Consider the following 22,231-nt stretch of genomic DNA (forward strand, 5'->3'; position numbering starts at 1 on the left):
TTTGTCAGAGGTTTTTGTTATAAAGGATTTTTTTCCCCTAGCAATGATTTTTATAGTTCCTTTTAACTTTTGGGGTTCTATGATTTTCTTGCTTTGGACAAATCATTTTACCTTTCTGGGACTCAACTTTCTTACCTATCAACTACATACTCACATATACTCTCTCATTTAGAAGTTTTTTAGTAATTTATTTGTTACATTAAAATTCTCAGGTATTTCCCTACTTCCCTCCTTTCCCTGTACCATAGAAAGCATCACTTTACAAAAAATATGAACAGCATATATAAACTATGTCTTCTGTGTTTTTGTTTATCCGTTCTTTCTCTGGAAGTACATTAAATTATTTGTCAAACATTCATTTTGCAGCTGTATATAATGTTCTCTTGGTTCTACTTTGACTTCATGATTTCATGTAGATCTTTCCAAGTTTTGAAAAAAATTCACCTGTTCATCATTTCTTATGGCTCAGTAGTATTCCATCACTATCGTATGCCACAACTTGTTTAACCATTTCCCAGTTAATGGGCATCCCCTCAATTTCCAGTTCTGAGTTTTATCCTTTGAGACAGTGTAGTAACATAGAAAGAACACTGCATTTCAAGTCAAGGACACCTGGTCAAACCCTTTACATGACAAGGCGTTAATTTCAGGTCATGTTCGACCTAGCTCAGTGATGGTGAACAGTTTAGAGACCAAGTGCCCAAACTGCAGCCTTATGCTGCATGTGAGCCCCCTGACCCCTTTAGGCAAGGGAGGAAGGAAGCACTCTCAGTGGGCTGCTGGGCAGAGGGGCTGGTCATATGAGAAATGTCCTCAGGTGCAGTGGAAAGGAGGAGGAGAGTAGCCCCCTCTGACACACATGTTATAGGTTTGCCAATTCAGACCTAAAGCTAGAATACCTCTTTTTTTTTTTTCATGATCCATCTTTTGTCTGGCACACCCCACTCCTAGCTTAGTTAAGTAACTCCCATTAGAAGCAGAACATCTCTAACAATTTCCCTAGACTAGCGGTTCTCAACCTCTCAATTTGTAGCAATGAGAATACATAATGCATATTAGGTATTTACATTCTGAATCATAACTAGCAAAATTACAGTTTTGAAGTAGCCACCAAAATAATTTTTTGGTTTGGGGTCACCGCAACATGAGGAACTGTATTGCGGGGTCACGGCATTAGAAAGGTTGAGAAACACTGCCCTAGACCTAATAAGGCAATTTAAGAAAAGTATCTAGTACAGAAATAGCTGCGATATTGTAACAAGTTTCCCAGTAGTAGTAGTAGTCGTCGTCGTCGTCGCAGACGCAGACGCAGACATAGATGTAGAAAGAAAACATATATTAGTGCTTCTTATAAAGTTTCCATAGGCCATTCCACAGTGAACTTTTTGCTTTTTTTTTTGTTTTTGGACAATTTTGATTTTGAAATAATATAATTCAGACTTTCACTCTGGTGTTTAAAAATCCCAGGAGTCATTTAGTAATAGGTGACAGGAAACATGGTCATAAAAAGACCGGATTTTCCATCTGTTTGAAATTCAAAATCTGTTTCTAGCTGTTTGTATATGGATTATGCAAGTTCCTTTAAATTTGTGTCATGTCAGGATATATGTTAAAATAATTGTATTTGGCTCTTGTCTTAGGACAAGAATGGAAAAGGGGCAATGGAGGGCTTTGAGGTTTGACTCCAAAGAAGGAAAGACTTTGTATTCTTTTGTTTTTTGTTGACTAGACCAGCAAAGGAGGAGCTTACTGTTTTCCTGAGCTTCGTGTTGGTGTATTTGAAGAAATCGTGCCCATGGGAATTAGTCCCAATATGATCTCCTACAAAGAACCTGGTATGCTTATTTTAGGAAAAATAAAATGTATTTCTTTATCTGGGATCAAAACTGTATAGAAAAGCAAAATAAAAAGTAAAACTCAGGTCAGTAAGATCTATGGTGATTTGGGGAATGAAGCAAATATTTATCTGACTTAGATATGATATGAAGTCAAAGTGTGAGCACACTCAAAAACTGAGCAGTACTTCTGGGTGTTCCAAAGCTCTGGCTTTTGGAAAGTGTCCTGTAACGTTTTCACACTGGTTGTTTTCTTTCTCATAAGTTATTGGCTTTTTAGAGTAGAGCAATTCATATCTACATAGACAACAGTACTAGCCTATAGAGTCATTCAAGGCTGTAGTTATATACAGTGTTTTTCAATTATTATTATATATAATAACTGAAATATCTACATAGCAACATATATTATATTATATATAATAGTGTATAGCTATTCAAAGTATCACATAGGAACAAAAAAAAGAGGAAAGTAGGGATTAAATTATGAATGTCAAGAAAACAAGTCATTAATTATCCAAGCATGTTATCAGCCCAGTATTATTGCCAGAGTCTCCAAAAATGCTAAGATGAGATATAGCACAATGTGATTGAAGCAGTATGGCATAGTAGAAAGTATTTAGGATTTAGTGTGAAAGGACCTGAGTGTTCCAGTTAAACTTATTACCTTAGTTTTGAGCAAATCATTTCATCTTACTGGGTCTCAGTTTTCTCACTTGTACAATGAGGAGGAAGGACTCTAAAGTCCTTTCCAACAGTAAAAATTTTTGTTTCTATGATTATATAAAGCAGGTCAGAGTTAATGCACTGTGTTTTAATCTGGGTCAATTTTTAGCCCTTTTTAAAGAATTTGGAATATTCATTGTCAGCTTATCCTTGTACACAAGGAACAGTAGAAGAAACTTACTCTTATTATTTGGGACCCTTTAGCAAAAACAATTGATTTGCCAGTGTTTTAGGATTTGTACTTCTTTTATCTCTGCTTCATTTATTTTATTTTATATGATATGCTATATATATAGCAAGAAACTTTTGATACCTGGGTAAATATTCCCTGGGTTCAAAAGTGAATATTATCTGACACTGGCTGTTTACTTTCCAAAACTGTAAAGATAATGTTCTCTAAGGGACAAAGAATCCTTTTTTACCTCATACTCCAAGTTATCTTATTGAGGTACCATATGTTAATGGATGTCTTAGTTTCCTATTCCATATTTAAGGCTATCTAGAGTTTTCCCATTTACTAGACAGCCTTCTTGTTATGCATTAAGAACTCAGTGGTGCCCTTTGTGATATATTATCTTTCTTAATAAGTAATAAGCATAGTAAAGAGTCTTTTCTTTATACTAATTTTCAAGTGAACTCTTATTTTGGGCAAAATATGCACCCACTGTCTCCACTGGTGATTTAGAATTAAACCTAGTTAAAAGCTTTAGGCTCATACCTTTTTTTTTCCTTGCTCTCTCATGGTAATATTACTACCATGGCATGGCTTGTGGATAGGATATAGGGTTCGAATCTAAGTTTATGGTAAGATGGAAGTTCATTTCATTCTTTACTGTCTAAAATCCTTTGACGTTAAGCCAAATACAAGTTGGCAAAATTTTGAATGTAATAACTGCTGAATTTTCTTTCATTTGGTGGAACACATTCTTTATAGGATTCTGAAAAAAGGGACTCAGAGTAGAGAGGCTAAAGAAACCTTGCGGTCTAATACTGCAAAATTGTCATTATAGAAACAGGTAATTTGCCAACTTAATTGTTATTTGTGAATATAAAAGATTTGGGTGGAGAGAACCACTTAAAATAGTTTTGGCCTGGCTCTCCAAGATTATTTTTTAAATGTCTTTAAAGTACTTTTGGTTTGATTTTAGGAATCCATTTATCCCCTGGTGAATTTCATAAAGAAGTTGAAAATTATTTATATCAGGGTAATCAAGAGCAAAATGACACTATTCTGCTGGACTGCAGGAACTTTTATGAGAGTAAAATAGTAAGTTCATTTTGGGTTAGATCCTTGTTTAGGTTCAATAAAATGATTTCATTCTTTCCGTTCTACTCAATGATTTCAAAGAACAAAGTTCACTTGTGTGAACCACATTATAAGAACTGCTATTTATATTTTTTTGGCACCTGACTTCTAACGAAATCAATACCTTGACATTATTTGTAATTTCAAAGAAAATCTATTATCTTGAACTTGGCATTTGACAAAGAAGTAGGAAAAAATCATGTGACTTTAAAACATCTTGACTCCTAATACAATTTCTTTTCTTGTAAACATACTCTTACAATTTATGAGAGATTTAAGATCTCAAAATTTTCTTTGTGAATACTCCACAGGTCTTCTCTTCTTTAATGTCTGTCAGGAAAAGGGAGATATTTGGAATCATCTTCCTTCATTTTTCAGCTCAAAGTCTTTGAAAAGAACTTTTCTTAAGCAGCACATGGTAGATCAAAGCCTGTATTTTTTTTAAGAAAGATACTGTCAAATACAAATGCTTCTTTGCCAAGGCTGAGGTTGTTCAAGGAATGAACCCGTTATTCTTATAACTCCCATTTCCCTGCCACCTGTTGTTCACTGCTTTCAACAACTGTTTTGTAATCATATGACAATCATTCAACATTTCAGGGACATTTCCAGAAGTGCCTGGCACCAAACATCAGGAAATTCAGTTATTTTCCCAGTTATGTGGACAAAAACCTAAAACTTTTTAAGGACAAGCGTGTACTGATGTACTGTACTGGGGGTATTCGTTGTGAAAGGGGTTCTGCCTACCTTAGAGCTAAGGTAAGTTGTGCTCAGAAGCAAACTATGCAGAACCTTCTCTATGGGATTAACAAGGTCATAAATGTTTCTCTGAGTTTCCTATATGAGCTATGAGTTTCTCATATGGGATGAAATCTGAGATTCCTGAAAAGTAAAAGAAATGCCAAGTCTTCAGCAGTCACATCTAAAATAAGGGAGAGAAAATTAACTCTTTCCCTGTCTGGGGTGGTGGGGAGGAGATAGGGAGTATAGTAAAATGGCAAAAACATTGAAGCCAAGGTATCTGGTCCTGATTCTGGTACTAATGAAACTTTGTGGCCTTAATTTAATTTAATTAACTCAATTTCTCTACACCTATAAAAGCAAATAGTTGGGTTAGGTAGTCTTTGAGGTCCCTTCCAATATTAACATTCTATGGGCTTAGAGAGAATATTCTGGTAGTGAGTGTGCTAAAGTACCTGGGCACGTAAGGGGAAACACCAGAAGGAAATGACTTTCTGTAACATTATAATGTCAAATATCATTTTGTTGGGTTTTTTTTTCAATTAATTTATTTAATCAATTTAGAACATTATTCCTTGGTTACAAGAATCATATTATTTCCCTCCCTCCCCTCCACCCACTCTTCCCATAGCTGACACGCTATTCCAATGGGTATTACATGTGTCCTTGATCAGAACCTATTTCCATGCTGTTGATGTTTGCACTAGGATGTTCATTTAGGGTCTATATCTGCAATCATATCCCCTTGACCCACGTAGTCAAGTATTTTCTTCTGTGTTTTTACTCCCGCAGTTTTTCCTCTGGATGTGGATAGTGGTTTTTCTCATAGATTCCTCTGAGTTGTTCGGGATCACTGCATTGCCACTAATGGAGAAGTCCATTACGTTTGATTATACCACAGTGTATTAGTCTCTGTGTACAATGTTTTCTTGGTTCTGCTCCTCTCGCTCTGCATCACTTCCTGGAGGTTGTTCCAGTTCACATGGAATTCCTCCACTTTATTATTCCTTTGAGCACAATAGAATTCCATCCCCAACATATACCACAATGTGTTCAGCCATTCCCCAACTGAAGGGCATCCCCTCATTTTCCAATTTTTGGCCACCACAAAGGGCGCAGCTATGAATGTTCTTGTACAAGTCTTTTTCCTTATTATCTCTTTGAGGTACAAACCCAGCAGTGCTATAGCTGGATCAAAGGGCAGACAGTCTTTTAGTGCCCTTTGGACATAGTTCCAAATTGCCCTCCAGAATGGTTGGATCAGTTCACAACTCCACCAGCAATGCATTAATGTCCCTACTTTGCCGCATCCCCTCCAGCATTCATTACTTTCCGTAGCTGTTATGTTAGCCAATCTGCTAGGTATGAGGTGGTACCTCAGAGTTGTTTTGATTTGCATTTCTCTAATTATGAGAAATTTAGAACACTTTTTCATGTGCTTATTGATAGTTTTGATTTCTTTATCTGAAAACTTGCCTTTTCATTTCCCTTGCCCATTTATCAGTAGGAGGAGAATGGCTTGCTTTTTTGTACCATTAGTTTAGCTCTTTATAAATTTGAGAAATTAGACCTTTGTCAGAGGTTTTTCTTATGAAGATTATCTCCCAATTTGTTGCTTCCCGTCTAATTTTGGTTGCATTGCCTTTGTTTGTATTTTGTTGGTTTTTTAAATTTAATTTCATTTCATTTAATAAAAAATTTCTACATTAGTTTTCTGAAGTTGTCCCCCTCCTTTCTTCCCTTCTCCCTCACAGAGCTGGCAATCAATTCAATCTGGGTTATACATGTATTATCATGCAAAACATTTCCATATTGTTCATTTTTGTGAGTAATCTTATAAAACTAAAACCTCAAAACATATACCCAGATAAACAAGTGATAAATCATATGCTTTCATTTGCATTCCTATTCCAACAGTTCTTTCCCTGAAGGCCGATATCATTCTTTTTCATAAGTCCCTCAGAATTGTTTTGGATCATTGCATTGCTATTAGTAGCTAAGTCTGTCATATTTTGATTGTTTCAAATATTGCTGTTACTGTGTACAAGGTTTTGCTGGTTCTGCTTATTTCACTGTGCATCAGTTCATGTAGGTATTTACAGCTTTCAGAAGTCATTCTGTCCATCATTCCTTATAGCACAAGAGTATTCCATCACCATCATATACCACAATTTGTCCAGCCATTCATTCCCCAATTGATGGACATCCTTTTAGTTACTAAATCTTTGCCACCACAAAAAAGAGCAACTATAAATACTTTTGCATAAACAGGTCCTTCCCCCCCCCCCTTCCTTTTTTTCATATATATATATATAATCCTTTGGGCATAATTCTAAATGGTTTCCAGAATTATTGGATCATTTCACAGTTCTAGTAGTAATGCATTAGTGTCCCGATTTTGCCACATCCCTTCCAACATCAAATATCACTTTAAACTAACTAGTAAAAATAGTACAACTAAAGTCTTACTAACAGAAGAATTCCATAAGGGAATGATGGGAGAGAGTGTCTCTAATGGGAGAAGCATAGGACTAAGGCTTAGAAGATCTAGGTCATGTCCTAGCTCTGCTACTAACTACCTCTTTAAATGTAAGCAAATGGCTTTGCTACTCCAGACCATAGCTTCATATTCTAACTGTATAACAACATTTCTTATTGGCTTTTTTCTAATATATAAATTTTTAAAATACAGGGTGTATGCAAGGAAGTATACCAGCTGAAGGGTGGCATCCACAAGTACCTGGAAGAGTTTCCAAATGGTTTTTATAAAGGAAAATTGTTTGTCTTTGATGAACGCTATGCTCTCTCTTACAATAATGACATAATTTCAGGTACGTCATTCACTTCTTCCCAGTGTTCCAAGTTAAGATGTTATGTACTCTTTCTGCTGGTCACCATGAAGAACATGAACAAATGCAATGCAAGATAATTCCCTGAATGGGGTATCAGGAGACTTGGGTTCTACTCTGATCTCTGCTTATAAATGACTAGGAGAATCTAGACAAGTAATTTTGCCTCTATAGGCTTTAGTTTTCTCATCAGTAAAAAGAAGGAATTGTACTAGATCATCTGTAAGGTCCTGTAGTTAAGCTCTTTCTTAGAAGCTAATCAGGGCTTTTGGCAGCTCTAAAATTCTGACTTTCAAGAGATGAATAGAATTCTGATTGTTAGTCTTCACTTAATTGAGAGGACACGTAATCCAATTTAACAAAATTCTTAAATCATCAAAGATAAAGCCTTTTTACTGAATAAAGCCAATGTTTATGGAGTGCTCACTATATGAGTAGTATTTCTCACTCTTTTGGATAAGCCTAAGAAAACAATAGGCATAGCCTCTACCTTTAAGGATCTTATTCATAAGGGATAGCATTAAAGGGTATTCTAAATTTGGTAAAATGAAAAATGCCAGGGCTCAGGGACATGTGAATAAATCATGTGCAAGAAATGATAGGTTTGGGACAGTGAAATTCAGACTAAAATGAGAGGTATATAAGGGAAGTCAATAAGGAGACTTTAAAAATAATAAAGTTATAAATACATACCTATGATAATTATGGATTTCGTTCAAGATAAAAGGAGCCATTTTAAGTTTCTAATGAAGCTGGTAATATATAAATATTTCTATCTTTGTGGCATTGCTTAGAAAGGCATATTTTAAAGCCATTAAGGTTAAGAAGACTCCTTCAAGTCATATTAGTACATGAATGGATGTTTAGGGCATGGGTACTAAATAAGAGAAGTAAATTTAGAGGGGGCAAATCCAAGTTTCTTTACAGTTATTGAGAAAATGTTGGTATGATGTGGTGTTAAACAATTGGATGAGGTGGTAAAGGCATCCAGTTTAGAGGACTAAGAAAGAAATCAGCCTGATCTTCCCAGCCAAGATTAGAGAGAGAAGCCAGTTCAAGGGAAGGTCATAAACATAAAGGCAGGGATCAATAGATATCCACATGTCCTCTAGATAGCAGCAGAGAGTGAACCTTGGAGAAGAGGAGAGATTATCCTTGTGTGTACAGGTAGAAAGAAGACTGTGGCCTCAAGGTGCAAGGTGGCAGTGGAGGGCTATTTTTCAGAGAGGCAGGATGGCCCTTTGTTGGCTTTGTCATCAAGGAGATTGATTCCTGTGAAAAATCCCTTCTATCTCTAAATCAGTAATACTGTTATTTGAAATTGTGATTCTGAAATAATCAAAATAGAAGAGTGAAAAAACATTGGACAAACCCAAAGGGGATTGTATTTTCCCAGGGCTGAACTACTTTATAAACTTCAGTGGCTCCCCATGGCCTCCAGGAACAAATAGAAAATGCTGTGTTTGGCATTCAGAATGCTTCATAATTTAGCTCCCTCTTATCTTTGCACTCTTCTTGCCCCTTTTACCCTTCCAGCAACACTCTTGCAGTTCTGTGAACAAGACTCTTCATTTCTTCTCCAGATATTTCCCCCATGGGTAGAATGCTTTTCCTCCTCTCTGAGCACTGACCTCCCTGGCTTCCTTTAAGTCCCCAAATCCCATCTTTTACAGGAATCTTTTTTTCCCCAACCCCTCTTAATGCTAATGCTTTTCCTCTTAATTATTTCCTTTTTATTCCTCTATATAGTTGTTCGTACATATCTTTTGCTTGTTGTCTCCGCCATTAGATCATAAGTTTATTGAGGGCAAAGACTGGCTTTTGCCCCTTTTTGCATTCCTGGCACTTAGCACAATGCCTGGTATATAGTTGATACTTAATAAATGTTAATTGACTGATATAAAAAAATTAACAAGAAGAAAAGGCTAATTTATTATCAGTGGGAAAGGGAGATGAGAGAATCAGAAAGTTAAGACCCAAATGTAGGTCATCAACTTAGGAAATGGTTCTTGGTTGCTGTAGGGGGATAATAAAGTATTCGTGGAGTGATAAGATCTAAAATGAAATAATTAAAGATTTAGACTAAAAGTTGCAAGAAAATGGTAGTAAACATATAATATACTCATTTTAAAAATCTGGATATAAAAGTGAGCTAAGACCTTTATCTTTTTTATTGTAAAAACCATAGAACACGGGGAAAGCATAGAATTCTGGAAGCAAAAAGACAAAACCCAGAAAATAGAAGGTTTTTGTTAAAAGATGAGAGACTTCAGCATTTGGTGGATATAAAGTCCATTTGTTAGGTTGTATTTTGTGTCGTTTTTGAGAGAGACAAAAGGGTACCACTTTGTTTATGTGGCGTGTAACACCTGCTTTTTTCCCCTCCTCAGAATGTACGTATTGCGGAGCTCAGTGGGATCAGTATAAACTGTGTTCCACCTTACATTGCTGCCAACTCGTCTTGTCCTGTTCAGAATGCCAAGAGAAAGGACTTACAGCATGTTGTCTCACTTGTCAGAATAAAGGAGTCAAGCTAGCAAGTCCTGCTCAGAACAGTTTTAAAGAAGAATGTGATTGTACACTTAAAAGGCCCCGTATACCAATTGAACTTTCACAATAATCAAGACTAACTGGATGGTGTAAATAGGCAAGCTACCAACTTTAGTGCAATTATGCCATTGCTTATGTTAAGCTCATCAGCAACATTTTCCTTTTAGGGTTCATAATGTCAATTATGAGGGTCAGGGCTATCGTCCTACCTCTAAGAGAAGATCATGACGATGATCATAGAGTGATGGTGCTATCAGTGCTCCCCAACAATAGAGTTGTGTCCAACTTGACTACTATATCACGTCTTTTGAGTTGAATTTAAGACTCGTGGGAATGAGAGAGTGATGCTGATATAGTTAGGGTAAGTTCTTATCAGACCATTTGGAAGCAGAAAGGGCTGAAATGACTGCGTGGAAACAGTGACGTCATCACTTGGCCACTTTGAGATGAAGTGTATCAGAACTGTGTCTTTAACAATCCTGCAATAGCTTTGGCCATAAAACTGAAAGCACACAATATGCCAATGACCTCTATTATTACTGTCTTTAAATTATAGCAAAGTCAATACATCGAGGTCTAGGACAGTTTTAGACTTGTACAGTTGCTATTTTTGGTCTTTCAAATTTGAGCTGTGAGAACATCCTGCAAGTACATCAGTATGTATTTGAGGGCCTAAGACTTAATATTTTGTTGCTTTTGTTTGCAGTTTGGGGTCTCAAACAACCACTTTGAGAATATTCAGTTACTAAGTACATCAACTTTGGCTTTATGCATTAGATCATTGCTAAACTGATAGCTTGCTAGAAAAGAGAGAAGGTAAGATAGAGATCCATCTTTCTACACACACATACACCCATCCTGCTGTTGTTGCTGTCTTCACTGCTTCCATTCCTCTTGGTCATTTTTTTTCTTCCAACATCATAAGGTCCCAGACATCTTCTGTTTTAAAAGAAACATCTCAAGGTCAAAAGTCACGGTGGAATAACCGTAGCATGAGATGAGGGAGAAGGGGTCTAGTTCTCTCACCATGCAGAGCGTATTCCTCCGATTGCCGTTTACTGGGTAATCTCTCCAGCCTGAGCATTTCCTAAGCTGAGAGTTTGGCCTGGCTATTTTTTCTGCCTGAAAAATAAGACAGTGTTCAAATCACTAGCATTAGCATTTGAGTATGGGATTTGTCCCTTTCTTGGGTTCACAGTCGTTCTGTGTTTCTCCTCAGCAACTCTTAGTCTATGCTACTCTTAATGAGTGGATAGCATTGGGCATATAAGATTTGATTTACATGATTTCATAATGTTTTCAGGAATATGTCTTATATAAACTTTAGTGGCTATTGAAATGCACTTGCAAAATCATCATCAATTGATAATTTCTAACTTATTTATTATTGTGAGTTTTGGAAATCTGTGGGTAACAAAAGAAATGTGACCTGTTCTACCACAGCAGAAAAATTGCCTGTTTTGACTAAATCTTTTTTATGTGTAAGCAAAACTCTGTGGGATTAATTTCTATCCTGTTAGCTTTGTTGCAGTAATTTTAAATCTCATAAAGATAAATAATTTGAATTAACTTAGTTAAATATCATCTTAGAATCTCAAACCATTGAATATTCCTAGTTGACACTAAATGAATTAATAGTAGATAACAGAAAGAATTAACCATTTGGAGCTCAATGCCTCCAGCAAAAAACACAATGGCCACTTTTCAAGGACTGAGATGAGAAATATACTTAGGGATATCATTTAGTCGTTTTAATAATGAAAGGCCACCCAGTTTGTAGTAGGTAGCAGGGCATAACCAGCCAGTCTTGTTAAAAAGGCCAGTACAAAATTTAAAAATATTCAGCAAGTTGAAGGAGTAGAACCAAGCTGGCATTTTCTACTCTTGTTAACCTGTAAAAGTAGCGAAGTGTTCTTGCTTACTATGGAGCAATCTTTTTGTGCCAATTATCAGAATTCCACAGATGAAAATGAGTCCAGAGAGTAATACATTCATAATCACACATGGAAGACTTATTGCTTAAATTAGTGAGAACATTATTTTATTTTAATAACTCTAGTTTTCATTATTGATACATTTACTTTACATATCTTTATGTATCTGTTCTAGTCCCTTTGGGCACTTAAAGGAGGCCTTACAGTAGAATTAGACCGCAGCTATCTGTCACAGAAGGTGCTTGGCCTTTATTTGACCCACCGGTGAGCCCAAAGACTGGAAGCTTGAAGAAGAAAGCAGGAGCAACACTAGGGCAGTGCCTGCCCCTAAACCATAGTAGCAGATGACTCCTCCAAAGCAGGATGAGGATATTTAAAGCAGAGAAACAGCCAACGATGTCATTAAACCCTCAGAGGTGGCCGTCTTCAGGACATGGCAGGAAAAGGGAGTCAGAGATGACGCATCCTTACTCCTCCTTGTTGTAGTCACTTCATGCGTCAGAGTTGCAGGCATGAGTAAGGTGTTTTAAAGTTAGGGGTAGGGACTCACCCTATTTGTGTTTCCACTTTGAATGCCACAGGAAGAAACTACGAGTTACCAACATGGAAGGTGATAGATGGAAGGATGGGGTAGGGAGTGCCGAAGAGGAGAAAGAACCAGGCCTGAAGTAAAAGCAGCTATTGGGATAATAGCTAAACCCCTCAAAAACAGCGAACTCCTATACTAAAAATATATGAGCCAAATTTGTGTTAATGGAATTTTTGTTTTAATGCAATAGGGCAGCTTCTTACTTAAACAAACTACAATGAATTATTTAGTAAAGCAAAGAGTCACTCTGTAATGTTAAAATCACCCTCCAAGCATATCTGTTTTGTGTGTGATTTTTGTATGTTAAGGGATTATCTGAAAGTGAAATGTGCCTATATTTTAATCAAAACGACCACTGTCTCTGACTAGAGTTAGAGAAACCTTATGCATAAGTTCAGAATCTTAATAGAAATAAGATTCATTGGCCCAGAGGTACTTCTCACTTGTCAACAAAGCAACTAAATATATGCTTGCTATTAATAGAAATAGTTTGTATTTCCATGGTGGTATACACTTTTCAAAGCCTTTTCATGTCTCTTCGGAGCCTCAAAACCAACCTGAGGAATGTAGGGCATTTGTTTTTATCCTCATTCTGTAGTGGGAAAACTGAGGCACACAAGGTTGGTCAGGGGTTTGCCCAGGGTTACACAGTAAATTAATGGCAGCACCTTAGGACTTCTGAATCCTCAGCCAGTGTTCTTTCTGTGACCTCTGCCCCTTCCTATGGAAGGGAAAAAAACATAGATCAGATCTTTTCTGCTATTCCCCATCCACCCAGGAAGTCATAATGAGGGCCCAACGCACAGCCTAGAACGTAAAGAATAATACAAGTGTCTTCTCTGTGGCTTAGCTTTCAAGTCAATTTGCAGGCCTTGTCATTCCATTAAATCCGAAAGCACGAGTAGCAGCTAATACTTTGATGGTTCAGCTGATATCTTTCAAAAGCCACTAGACCTGGGGTCTCAGAAACTAGGATTCAGATTCCATTTTTTTGCCATTTATTAGCTGTACAATCTGGGGCAATTCATTTCCCTTTCCTGGGCCTTGATTTCTTCTTCTGTAAAATGAGGAGGTTAGACTAAATCTCTAGGAATCTTTTCCTGCTTTGGCATTCTTCGAGCTATGAGGAAGATATGATAGACCCTAATCAAGTGGAGATAGGGATGACTGATGGTGGGATACTGTTAACTGTAGTCCTTGCCCAATGTCAGTTCTGGTGTCGAGTGTTCCGTGAACTGTTCAAGAGCTCAAGAAACCTTTGCAGTGTATAGAAACACAGCTTGCATTTTTAGGGAGTTTGTTGAGAAGTAGCGGCTTGGCTGGACATTCTTTTGCTCAGATTTGTTCCAAAAGACACTTGCGAAGATTTTTTTTCATAGACAGAGTTCTCCACAACACAGAAACAGTAAGACGACCAACTGATTTAATGTTACATTGTAGCTTACAGTGATCCAGGATGGCTTCAACGATTTCCTACAGAATGGTGCTGTTTCTGGGTCAATTTTGAGACTAAATGTATATTCTTCCCATAATGCTAATACTCTGGCTCCATCTATTAAGACCTTGTATAGTTAAATTACTCTGTGTGTGTGTGTGTGTGTGTGTATGTACACAATTCTTCAAAGGCCACTGAAACAAAAATAACTCCTCTTTGTTCTCAGAACTCTATAAGCCATACTGAATTCTTCAGCCTTTTTGGCATGTTCTTAAGAGTTACTAAATCACAAATTGTAAATCTTCCCAAAGGCAGTAAAAATTAGTTTAGTTGGCACTATGGCATATTAAAAGGCACAAGGTCTTTTGGGCTTTACATTATTTCTATCAGATGGTACTAAGAGATTTAAGAATCCTTTTTGCTTGATCCCTAGAGATGCACAGTGTGACAAAACCAGATATTCAGAAATGTTGTTCTTGGATAGCCCACATCCTGTCTAGTTTGGCCAGATTCTTTCCATTTTCAATTTTTTATCCATCTAGACCTGAAGGATGGTTTTGCCTTCAAAAATGTTACTTTTATACCTAGAATCACATCAAGTGGGCATTATTTAGGTAAAAGATAGGATAGATGGTTCATCTATAAGATTTCCCAACATCTCGAATCAATGGATAAGTTTATCCCTAGGTTCTCCTGGTTATATAATTCTACTTTTTGTTAGTCCATCTAGCCTTCAGTGTTACATACTATAAAGAATATTTTAAAATAGTATTTTATTTGACTACAGATTTTCATCTCTTCTCATAAAACTGACATTTAATAAAGGAGAAAAAATACTTTCTAACTTAAAATGTTCATGACTAAATACATAGAAGTTATTTTTATCAAAGAAAAATTAAAGGGAAAATGGGGTTGGGAAAGAAAAGGGCAGATTGAAAACTGAACCTTATAATCTAGTTTTTAAAAATCATTTTCAAATACTCGAAAAACCCCTTTGTTTTGTGTTTTTCAATAACTGTGACTGCTGTTAAGAATCTGTGGCCTTATTGCTCCTGCCTTTCTATAGGAATTAGAAACTCCATATTTTTGAGCTCTTCAGCTCCAGTGCAATTCTGAAATTAAATTCTTGAAATTAAAGAGAATCATAACAATGACTATCAAACTGTTATATTTGCTAACTATCTGAGATCAAGTTTTAAAATAAAGTATTTTATAATGCTTCTAAAATCATGTGGGACAGTTTGCTGTTTGTTCATGCATAATACAATCTAAATGTACCCCAAACACCACCCAGGAAAAAATATAAACATAATTTGTGGGGTTAAGTCGCTTTGGTACTATTATGTACTCTTTCATGAAATCAGGTTTTTACAAAATAACCATCTTGAATTTCTACAACTAAAGAAAACTTCACATTAACCACATTTTGTAAAATCTTCAACTACAACCACTAGTTAATTTAAAAACATTTAGTGCATAAAGATGCAATACAGAACTGAACCACAAAAATACACTGTGCAGGTGTTTTGTTTTTTTTCTATAGGTTCTCCCATACAGCACAAAGTCTCCAGCTCTGCAGACTACACGCCACTTCGGCACTTGGGAATAATGGGCCCAGTCAAGTCAGCCAGCCTTCTCTTTCTCACTGGAAAGGAAAAGAAATTAGATCAGAAAAAGCCAGAGGAATCCCTGCGCTTTCATACAACAACTAATCATTTAGCCCTGACAAGCAAAGAGTACTTTCTTTTACAAAAAGGTCCACGGGTTTTCTTTCTTTTTTTAAACGGTGCTCAGTGGACTAATCGTCTCGGGTGGAGGAGCACTTGTGAAGCGGAGCTCCGGTCACAAGTGACTCCTCAGCAGATGTGTGTAAACAGCCCACGTGTTAGAGCCCCCAATGTGGGAACAGACGGCGGATGACATGGCCTGCTTTCCTATTTCTCCCCAACCTAGTAAAGCTTCTAAAATAGTTGACTTTGAATATCTCTTTACTGTAGTCCATATAAAGAAATTTTTATTAGATGCCAGGCCAGGACCGTACTATGGTCAAAACCATAAAGTTTCCGAAATCTTGCCATTTATATTCTATGTGCATTTACATATACATGTAAAAATACAATGTATGTATATACATACACTCCAAATGGTTTTCAGAACAAAGATTAAGCCACATCGTCTATTCCTCCATACTGTGTAACTTCACAATTTCTATAACAATAAACATCATCTCGTTGTTCGTGTTATTTAAAGGAGATAAATGCCATAACTAGGAAGACAGTAGCCAGAAGAGTGCAGAACCAAGACATAAGCTCATGGAATGGCTGTAATAGACCTGATTAGATAAAGTATACTTAAGTACCCCAGTGTCTGCGGATGAGCGAGGAGCAGGAAGATAAAGCTGCAGGAGAAAGGGAATATACACAGATCTGTGTAGGATGGATAGGTGGCAGCGGAAGGCACCGCCTGTGTCGCAGAGGTTGTAAGCTATTGCCAAACGGGGGAAAAAATCTAGCTTTACTTAGACATCTTCCAGTTCCAGAGCTGAGAGGCCACCAGATCGATTCCTACGAGCTGCAACAAAAACCGAATGAGACCGCTGCTGCTCAGTGCTTAAAACGTATTTAAGGCAAAGGCATGAAGGTGTAAACAGTGGTAGCCCTCGTCTATGTGGCAGCGGGGCAGACCGGAATGCCAATACGTTTGGCTGAGAGCCTAATGAAAAGTTCAATGATAATGAGGGTAATCAAGAGAAATCTTTATCCACGCAGTGCAAAGCCACAAGTTCTGATCCTGAAGACTACCGTATCAAGAGGTTCTCATTTCATGGACCTGTTCTGGGTTTTACCCCAAGTAAAATAACTTCAAACAAAATTTTTTGAAAAATATGCAATTAGATCTTTCTTTTAAAATGACCAATTCTAGGTTGTATCAAGGTTGAGAATCCTGTGAGACAGACTCCAGTAATAGCTTTTATAGATTGTTGTTTTAGTCTCCACCTTCCCTAGCTTCAGACCTGGTTGGGTTCCTTTTTTGTTATTTGTTTTTTCCTTTTTTTTTTTAGGAAAATGAGAGCATGAGGTTCAGAATTTTGACCTATCCCTCGTTTGGTCTTTGTAGCCAACTGAAAGGTCTGCAACAGAATATTTAGTCCATTCCTGTTTTCATGAGCTGATGCTCTTCTCCCAGCAAGAGACCTTCTTTCAGTTGCCACACATTCACCTGAAAGAATCGCCTAGAAACCAGAGAAGGTGGAAATTCTGTTTCTGCTTACCTCTAATGACATAATCAGTCAAATAGAGAGTATATAGAACGTTGGACCACCTGCCCCTGTTCTATGAGGGGATGGGGGGAAAGGAGACCCATAGAGATCTTGGCTAGAACTAGTGTACGTTATTTTTTCACTGGCTCTGTAAGGGAACGGTCACTTTTTCTTCCATCTTGATATATATAGATAGGATACTAGTAATCGGAGAAATTGAAATGAGCTATATCAGATGCCTAATAAAGTTATTCTTCACATCTGGACTCTGCTATTAAGCCTAAACTCTTAAAGGCAAGGATGGAAACAGCAACTGAAATACTGTCATTTCTGGAGTTCAGTGGATCTGTCAGATTCACTGACAGATTCACACACACACACAAAGAAAATTAAATTGGACCCAGAGGACTTTGTTAATAAGGAATCATAAAAGTGAATTTTTCAATATGCTTTATACTAGAGGGAAACAAGGAACTCCTAAATCAGGGCACGTATTCAAATATTTAACTGAGGTAAAGCAAGAAAACAAGGTGTCATCTTAAGGAAACTCCTGGATGGTTTCTAAGTTGGATGCATAACTAGAAAATAGATAATAAAGATTGTCACTTTGTGCCGTGGAGAGAGCTCTGATCTCTCAAAGACCATCCCAGTAAATCAAGGTTGGACAGGTACTAGGAAAGTGGAAAGGTCTAGGAATGGACCCTGTCACGTAATGATTGGCCAGCTGTTGATAGATTCGTCAAACAATTGGCACAGCTCTTAAAAACCATCTCCTAAAATATGAAGTGATTAAACAGAGAACACCAACATCTATGAAATTACAAATCTTTTGAAATACCTATTTTATATGAAGTCTAGTAAGAAAGTCTTCCAGACTGATTATTCGATGGAATCATAGAACCTTAGAAGTCATCCAGTCCAACCCAGACCTGAACAGTAAACCACCCCTTCTGCAACATTCTGGACAAGTGACCATCCAGCCTATATTTGAATGTCCTCAGTGATGGGGAACTAATTTCTTTCCAAAGTAATCCATTAAAAAATAAAATAATAAGTAGCATCATTAAATTTGCAAAATGCTTTAAAAAAACCATTCAACTTTTGGAAAACTGATTATTTAAGAAAAAAACATTTTTCCCCATTAAAAAAAAAAACTTATTTCTGCAACTTCAAGATACTAGTTGAAGTTTTGCCTTCTGAAGCCAAGCAACAAAAATGTAATCACTTGTTCACCTGTCAATTTTTCCAATATTTGAAGACAACTATTACCTCCCCAGCTAAGTCTTCTCTGTTCCAAAGTGAATATTCCTCTCTGGTATACTGATCAAGCCCTTCCTGCAATGCCTGTATTCTCCTTCTGGATTACAGTCCAGTTTGTCAACACTCTCCCTGACATGTGATGCCTAGAACTGACCACCACAGTTCAGATGTGGTCCAACCAGCACAAAAGTATGACACTCAATCTTGCTGCCTCTTCAGTTAATGCAGCTTAAAACTGGTTTAAAGAAATCTCACGAGTGCCGAATAACATATTCCAACAGTTGCAGATGAAGCAAGGAATTGCACATCAGCAATTTCCATTAGGTAATGTAACGCTCCCACTTGTAAATTTTGACATCAAAACACTCTTCTATATGCAGCTCAAGCTGTAAATTTTTATCATGTTTCACTTGAAATTCTCCCCCTTTTGGAGACTAAAGAGTCTGGGGATGGGAATGAGATGATGGGGATCGAAGAACTGTCTTTCCTAGAAAGCCCAAGAATCTTACATTCACGTCCCTGCCTCAGACCATCACTTGGTTTTTATGCCACCCCAGAAAGAGAGAAAGAAAAAGAGATTTGGCTTCCCTTTTCTTAGAATACTTCAGCAGAAATGTCAACACTTTATCTCGGTAATGCATTCCGATGACTCATATCTTTTATGCTCCACTCCCCCACTTTTTAGAGATCATAGAAGGATAGGAATGGCTTCACGGGGTTGTGAGCAAGATGCCATCTCTAGGCATTCTTCATATCCTTTGGAGGGAACTCATGACCATCTTAGAAAAGGATGTTTCTCAACCTTCAATTTATTACTTTACCTTTCCATAAAAATACAGTTTTCGGACTTGTAGCTCTGACCTTGTATTTATTTATTTTTAGGAAGGAGGTCTCTGCTGATAGATTTGTAGGGAATGAGGAACCTAGTTAATGTAGCTATAAATACTTAGAACACAAGAGGCAGCTGAAGCATCACTACTCAGGAGAGTGCCTCGGTGCTCCCCGTCGAACCTAGCACACAGAACAGTTAAAAGCGTGACTGCATTTGGGGAACAAACTCTTGGGCTCAATCTTTGAGGTCAATGAAAAGATTAAAAGAAAAGAAGACGTGCTAAGAGGGATGATGATACTCTGCAGTGCTCCAAATCCTTCCTCTGAGAACAGCAGCTTTTCAAGGCTGAAATGCTTCAGTGATCATTTTACTAGTAGTTCTGCTCGATGATGCCATGTCTCCCAAGGGAGATGTCCTTTGTGAGGGGGAAATGCACACCTCACTTTGTCTCCCCAGCTTGGGGAGGGGAAGAGGAGGGAGAAAAGGAAGAAAGGGAAAGGGGAGAAAAAGAAGAATGGAGGGGAAAGGAAGGGGAGAAATAGGAAGGAGAGGAAAAGAAGGGGAGATGGAGAGAAAGAAAGAAAGAAAGAAAGAAAGAAAGAAAGAAAGAAAGAAAGAAAGAAAGAAAGAAAGAAAGAAAGAAAGAAAGAAAGAAAGAAAGAAAGAAAGAAAGAAAGAAAGAAAGAAGAAAAAGAGAGAGAGGGAGGGAGGAAGGAAGGAAGGAAGGAAGGAAGGAAGGAAGGAAGGAAGGAAGGAAGGAAGGAAGGAAGGAAGGAAGGAAAGAAGGAAGGAAGGAAGGAAGGAAGAGAGAGAGAGAGAGACAGAGCAGAAAGGGAGAGGGAGAGACAGAGACAGGGAAAAATAATTTAAATGCAAATTGAAAATGGAGTCTGAGAGGCAGGTAGGTGAGTGAATTGAGAGCTAAGCCTAGAGACAGGTTCAAATCTGGCATCAGACACTTCCTAGCTGTGTTTGGGTAAGTCACTTACCCCCATTGCCTAGCTCTTACTGCTCTTCTCCTTAGAACAGCATTGATTCTTAGATGAAAGGTAAGGGTTAAAAAAAAATTAGATGGTGACTTCTTTAGATTAGTGATCTTCATTACCATCAGGGTAATAGTACCATGATATGGTTCAAGTACATTTCCCTTTCTTTAAACCAGTATTTATTTACATCTAATATAAGTTTTCATCATGAAAGCAGAGGGAATATTTTCTAGTAAAATTTTACTTTTGAAGGAAGAGATTTATAGACTACCAGACTTAGAATTTTCCCCTATTATTAAAAAAAAAAGGTTTTTATAGTAATTTAGTAGATGGGACAAATCTTTATTTTTTTAAAAACCCTTACCTTCCATATTAGAAGTAATACTTTGTAGTTCCAAGGCAGAAGAGCAGTAAGGGCTAGGCAATGGGGGTTAAGTGACTTGCCCAGGGTCACACAGCTAGGAAGTATCTGAGGGCAGATTTGAACCTTGAGATTTCCCATCCTCAGGGCTGGTTCTCTATTCACTAAGCCACCCAGCTGCCCCTGACAAATCTTCAGGGTTCCCCTATCACCTGACACCTAATCTGAATTGAACTCTAATCAATTTTTGTTTTCTCAATTAAACATGAAAAAACCATAATATGGGGCTGGGCATATTTCCCTGGGATAATCTCCAACCACATTTTCGAGATGTTAGTCCCCTTCCTGGGCAGCTACATTGTATAGAGTGCTTGGCCTGCAGTCAGGAAGACTCATCTTCCTTGGTTTAAATCCAGCTCGATGACCTTAGGCAAGTCATTTCACCCTGCTTACCTCAGTTTCCTCACCTGTAAATCGAGCTGGAGAAATAAAAGGCAAACCACTCCAGTATCTTTGCCAAGAAAACCCCAAATGAGGTCATGAAGATTCAAACACAACTGGAAACAATTGAACAAGAATAATCCCCCCCTCTTGAGCTGCCACTTTGACTATTATAATATAGTGTAAAGAACACTCATTTAGTCTCAGTCTTCTACCTCTAACTTCTACAGGAGACGGAGCAGAAGAAGTGAGAGACGGTGACTAATAAGAGCTTGGACTAAAGAAATAGGTTAGAGAAATGATCAAATAAAATACTATAAAATTAAAAAAAAATAAAATAAAAAATAAAAGCAAACAAACAAAAAAAAAGAAATAGGTTAGAGATTGAATTTGGGGAGAAAAAATTTTTGGAAAATTGAGGGAAATTTAGTAAGTAATACCCAGGCCCAGTTCTGGCCAGTGTTCTAGGCTGAAAGAAGCAGGACCAGGGACTTTTGAGTAGGATACAAAAGAATGAAGGAGGAAGAAAGGAGGACCAAGGGACTAGGGCATAGAACCTGAAGCAAGGGTCTAGAAGGAAAAGGGGAAGGCGATGCAAGGCAAGGCAAGTGGAGGAAATTACAAAATCCAAGAAAAAGAGCCATTAGTCAAGTTCATGACCTCAACTGCCCTTACCCAAATGCCCAAAATTTAGAGAGTGAAGCAAATCACTAGACTGGGCTGCTGGGAAATAGATAAGCAGCTTGTACAAGGCTAAGGGGAGGTGGATGAGTTTAAGACTGGCATATCCATAAAGTTAAAAACACACACAATTGAGGCTGAAATTTTTCACTAGTATTAAGAGCAGGGAAAGTGACTCCCATAGAGTGTGTACTAGTTGCATTTCTGCTACAGGTGAGTGAGTGACGCGTTATCATCTATGTTCTTCCTCTACAAGGCTAAAGACCCCAAGAAAGCTGAGCCTGGAGGGTTGTGGGGGGAAAGTAAAGACAACAAAATGTGTATTCTGTGTGTGTGTGTGTGTGTGTGTGTGTGAGAGAGAGAGAGAGAGGGGGGGGGGGGGAGAGAGAGAGAGAGAGAGAGGAGAGGGAGGGAAAGAGAAAGAGACAGAGAGAGAGGGAGAGGGA

General features: G+C 37.6%; 2 protein-coding genes across 7 annotated transcripts in view; one reads left to right on the top strand and one right to left on the bottom strand.

Annotated features, from left to right (window-relative positions):
* Positions 1-15,192, top strand: part of TSTD2 (thiosulfate sulfurtransferase like domain containing 2) — a 37,685-nt gene extending 22,493 nt beyond the window's left edge. For 4 of the 5 annotated variants that reach the window (XM_056806679.1, XM_007498030.3, XM_001372527.4 and 1 more), the window contains 5 exons: positions 1,730-1,835; positions 3,710-3,828; positions 4,468-4,626; positions 7,301-7,439; positions 9,848-15,192. In XM_056806679.1, coding sequence (XP_056662657.1) covers positions 1,730-1,835; positions 3,710-3,828; positions 4,468-4,626; positions 7,301-7,439; positions 9,848-10,077 — 753 coding nt within the window. In that variant the 3' untranslated portion in view covers positions 10,078-15,192. The other variant, XM_056806680.1, reaches the window with a different exon arrangement.
* Positions 13,932-22,231, bottom strand: part of TMOD1 (tropomodulin 1) — a 123,687-nt gene continuing 115,387 nt past the window's right edge. For both annotated transcript variants that reach the window (XM_056806681.1, XM_056806682.1), the window contains one exon: positions 13,932-15,610. In XM_056806681.1, the coding sequence (XP_056662659.1) occupies positions 15,546-15,610 (65 nt within the window). In that variant the 3' untranslated portion in view covers positions 13,932-15,545. The remainder of the gene's footprint in view (positions 15,611-22,231) is intronic.

This window comes from Monodelphis domestica, chromosome 7 (assembly GCF_027887165.1).
Source record: "Monodelphis domestica isolate mMonDom1 chromosome 7, mMonDom1.pri, whole genome shotgun sequence".
Classification (NCBI taxonomy): domain Eukaryota; kingdom Metazoa; phylum Chordata; class Mammalia; order Didelphimorphia; family Didelphidae; genus Monodelphis; species Monodelphis domestica.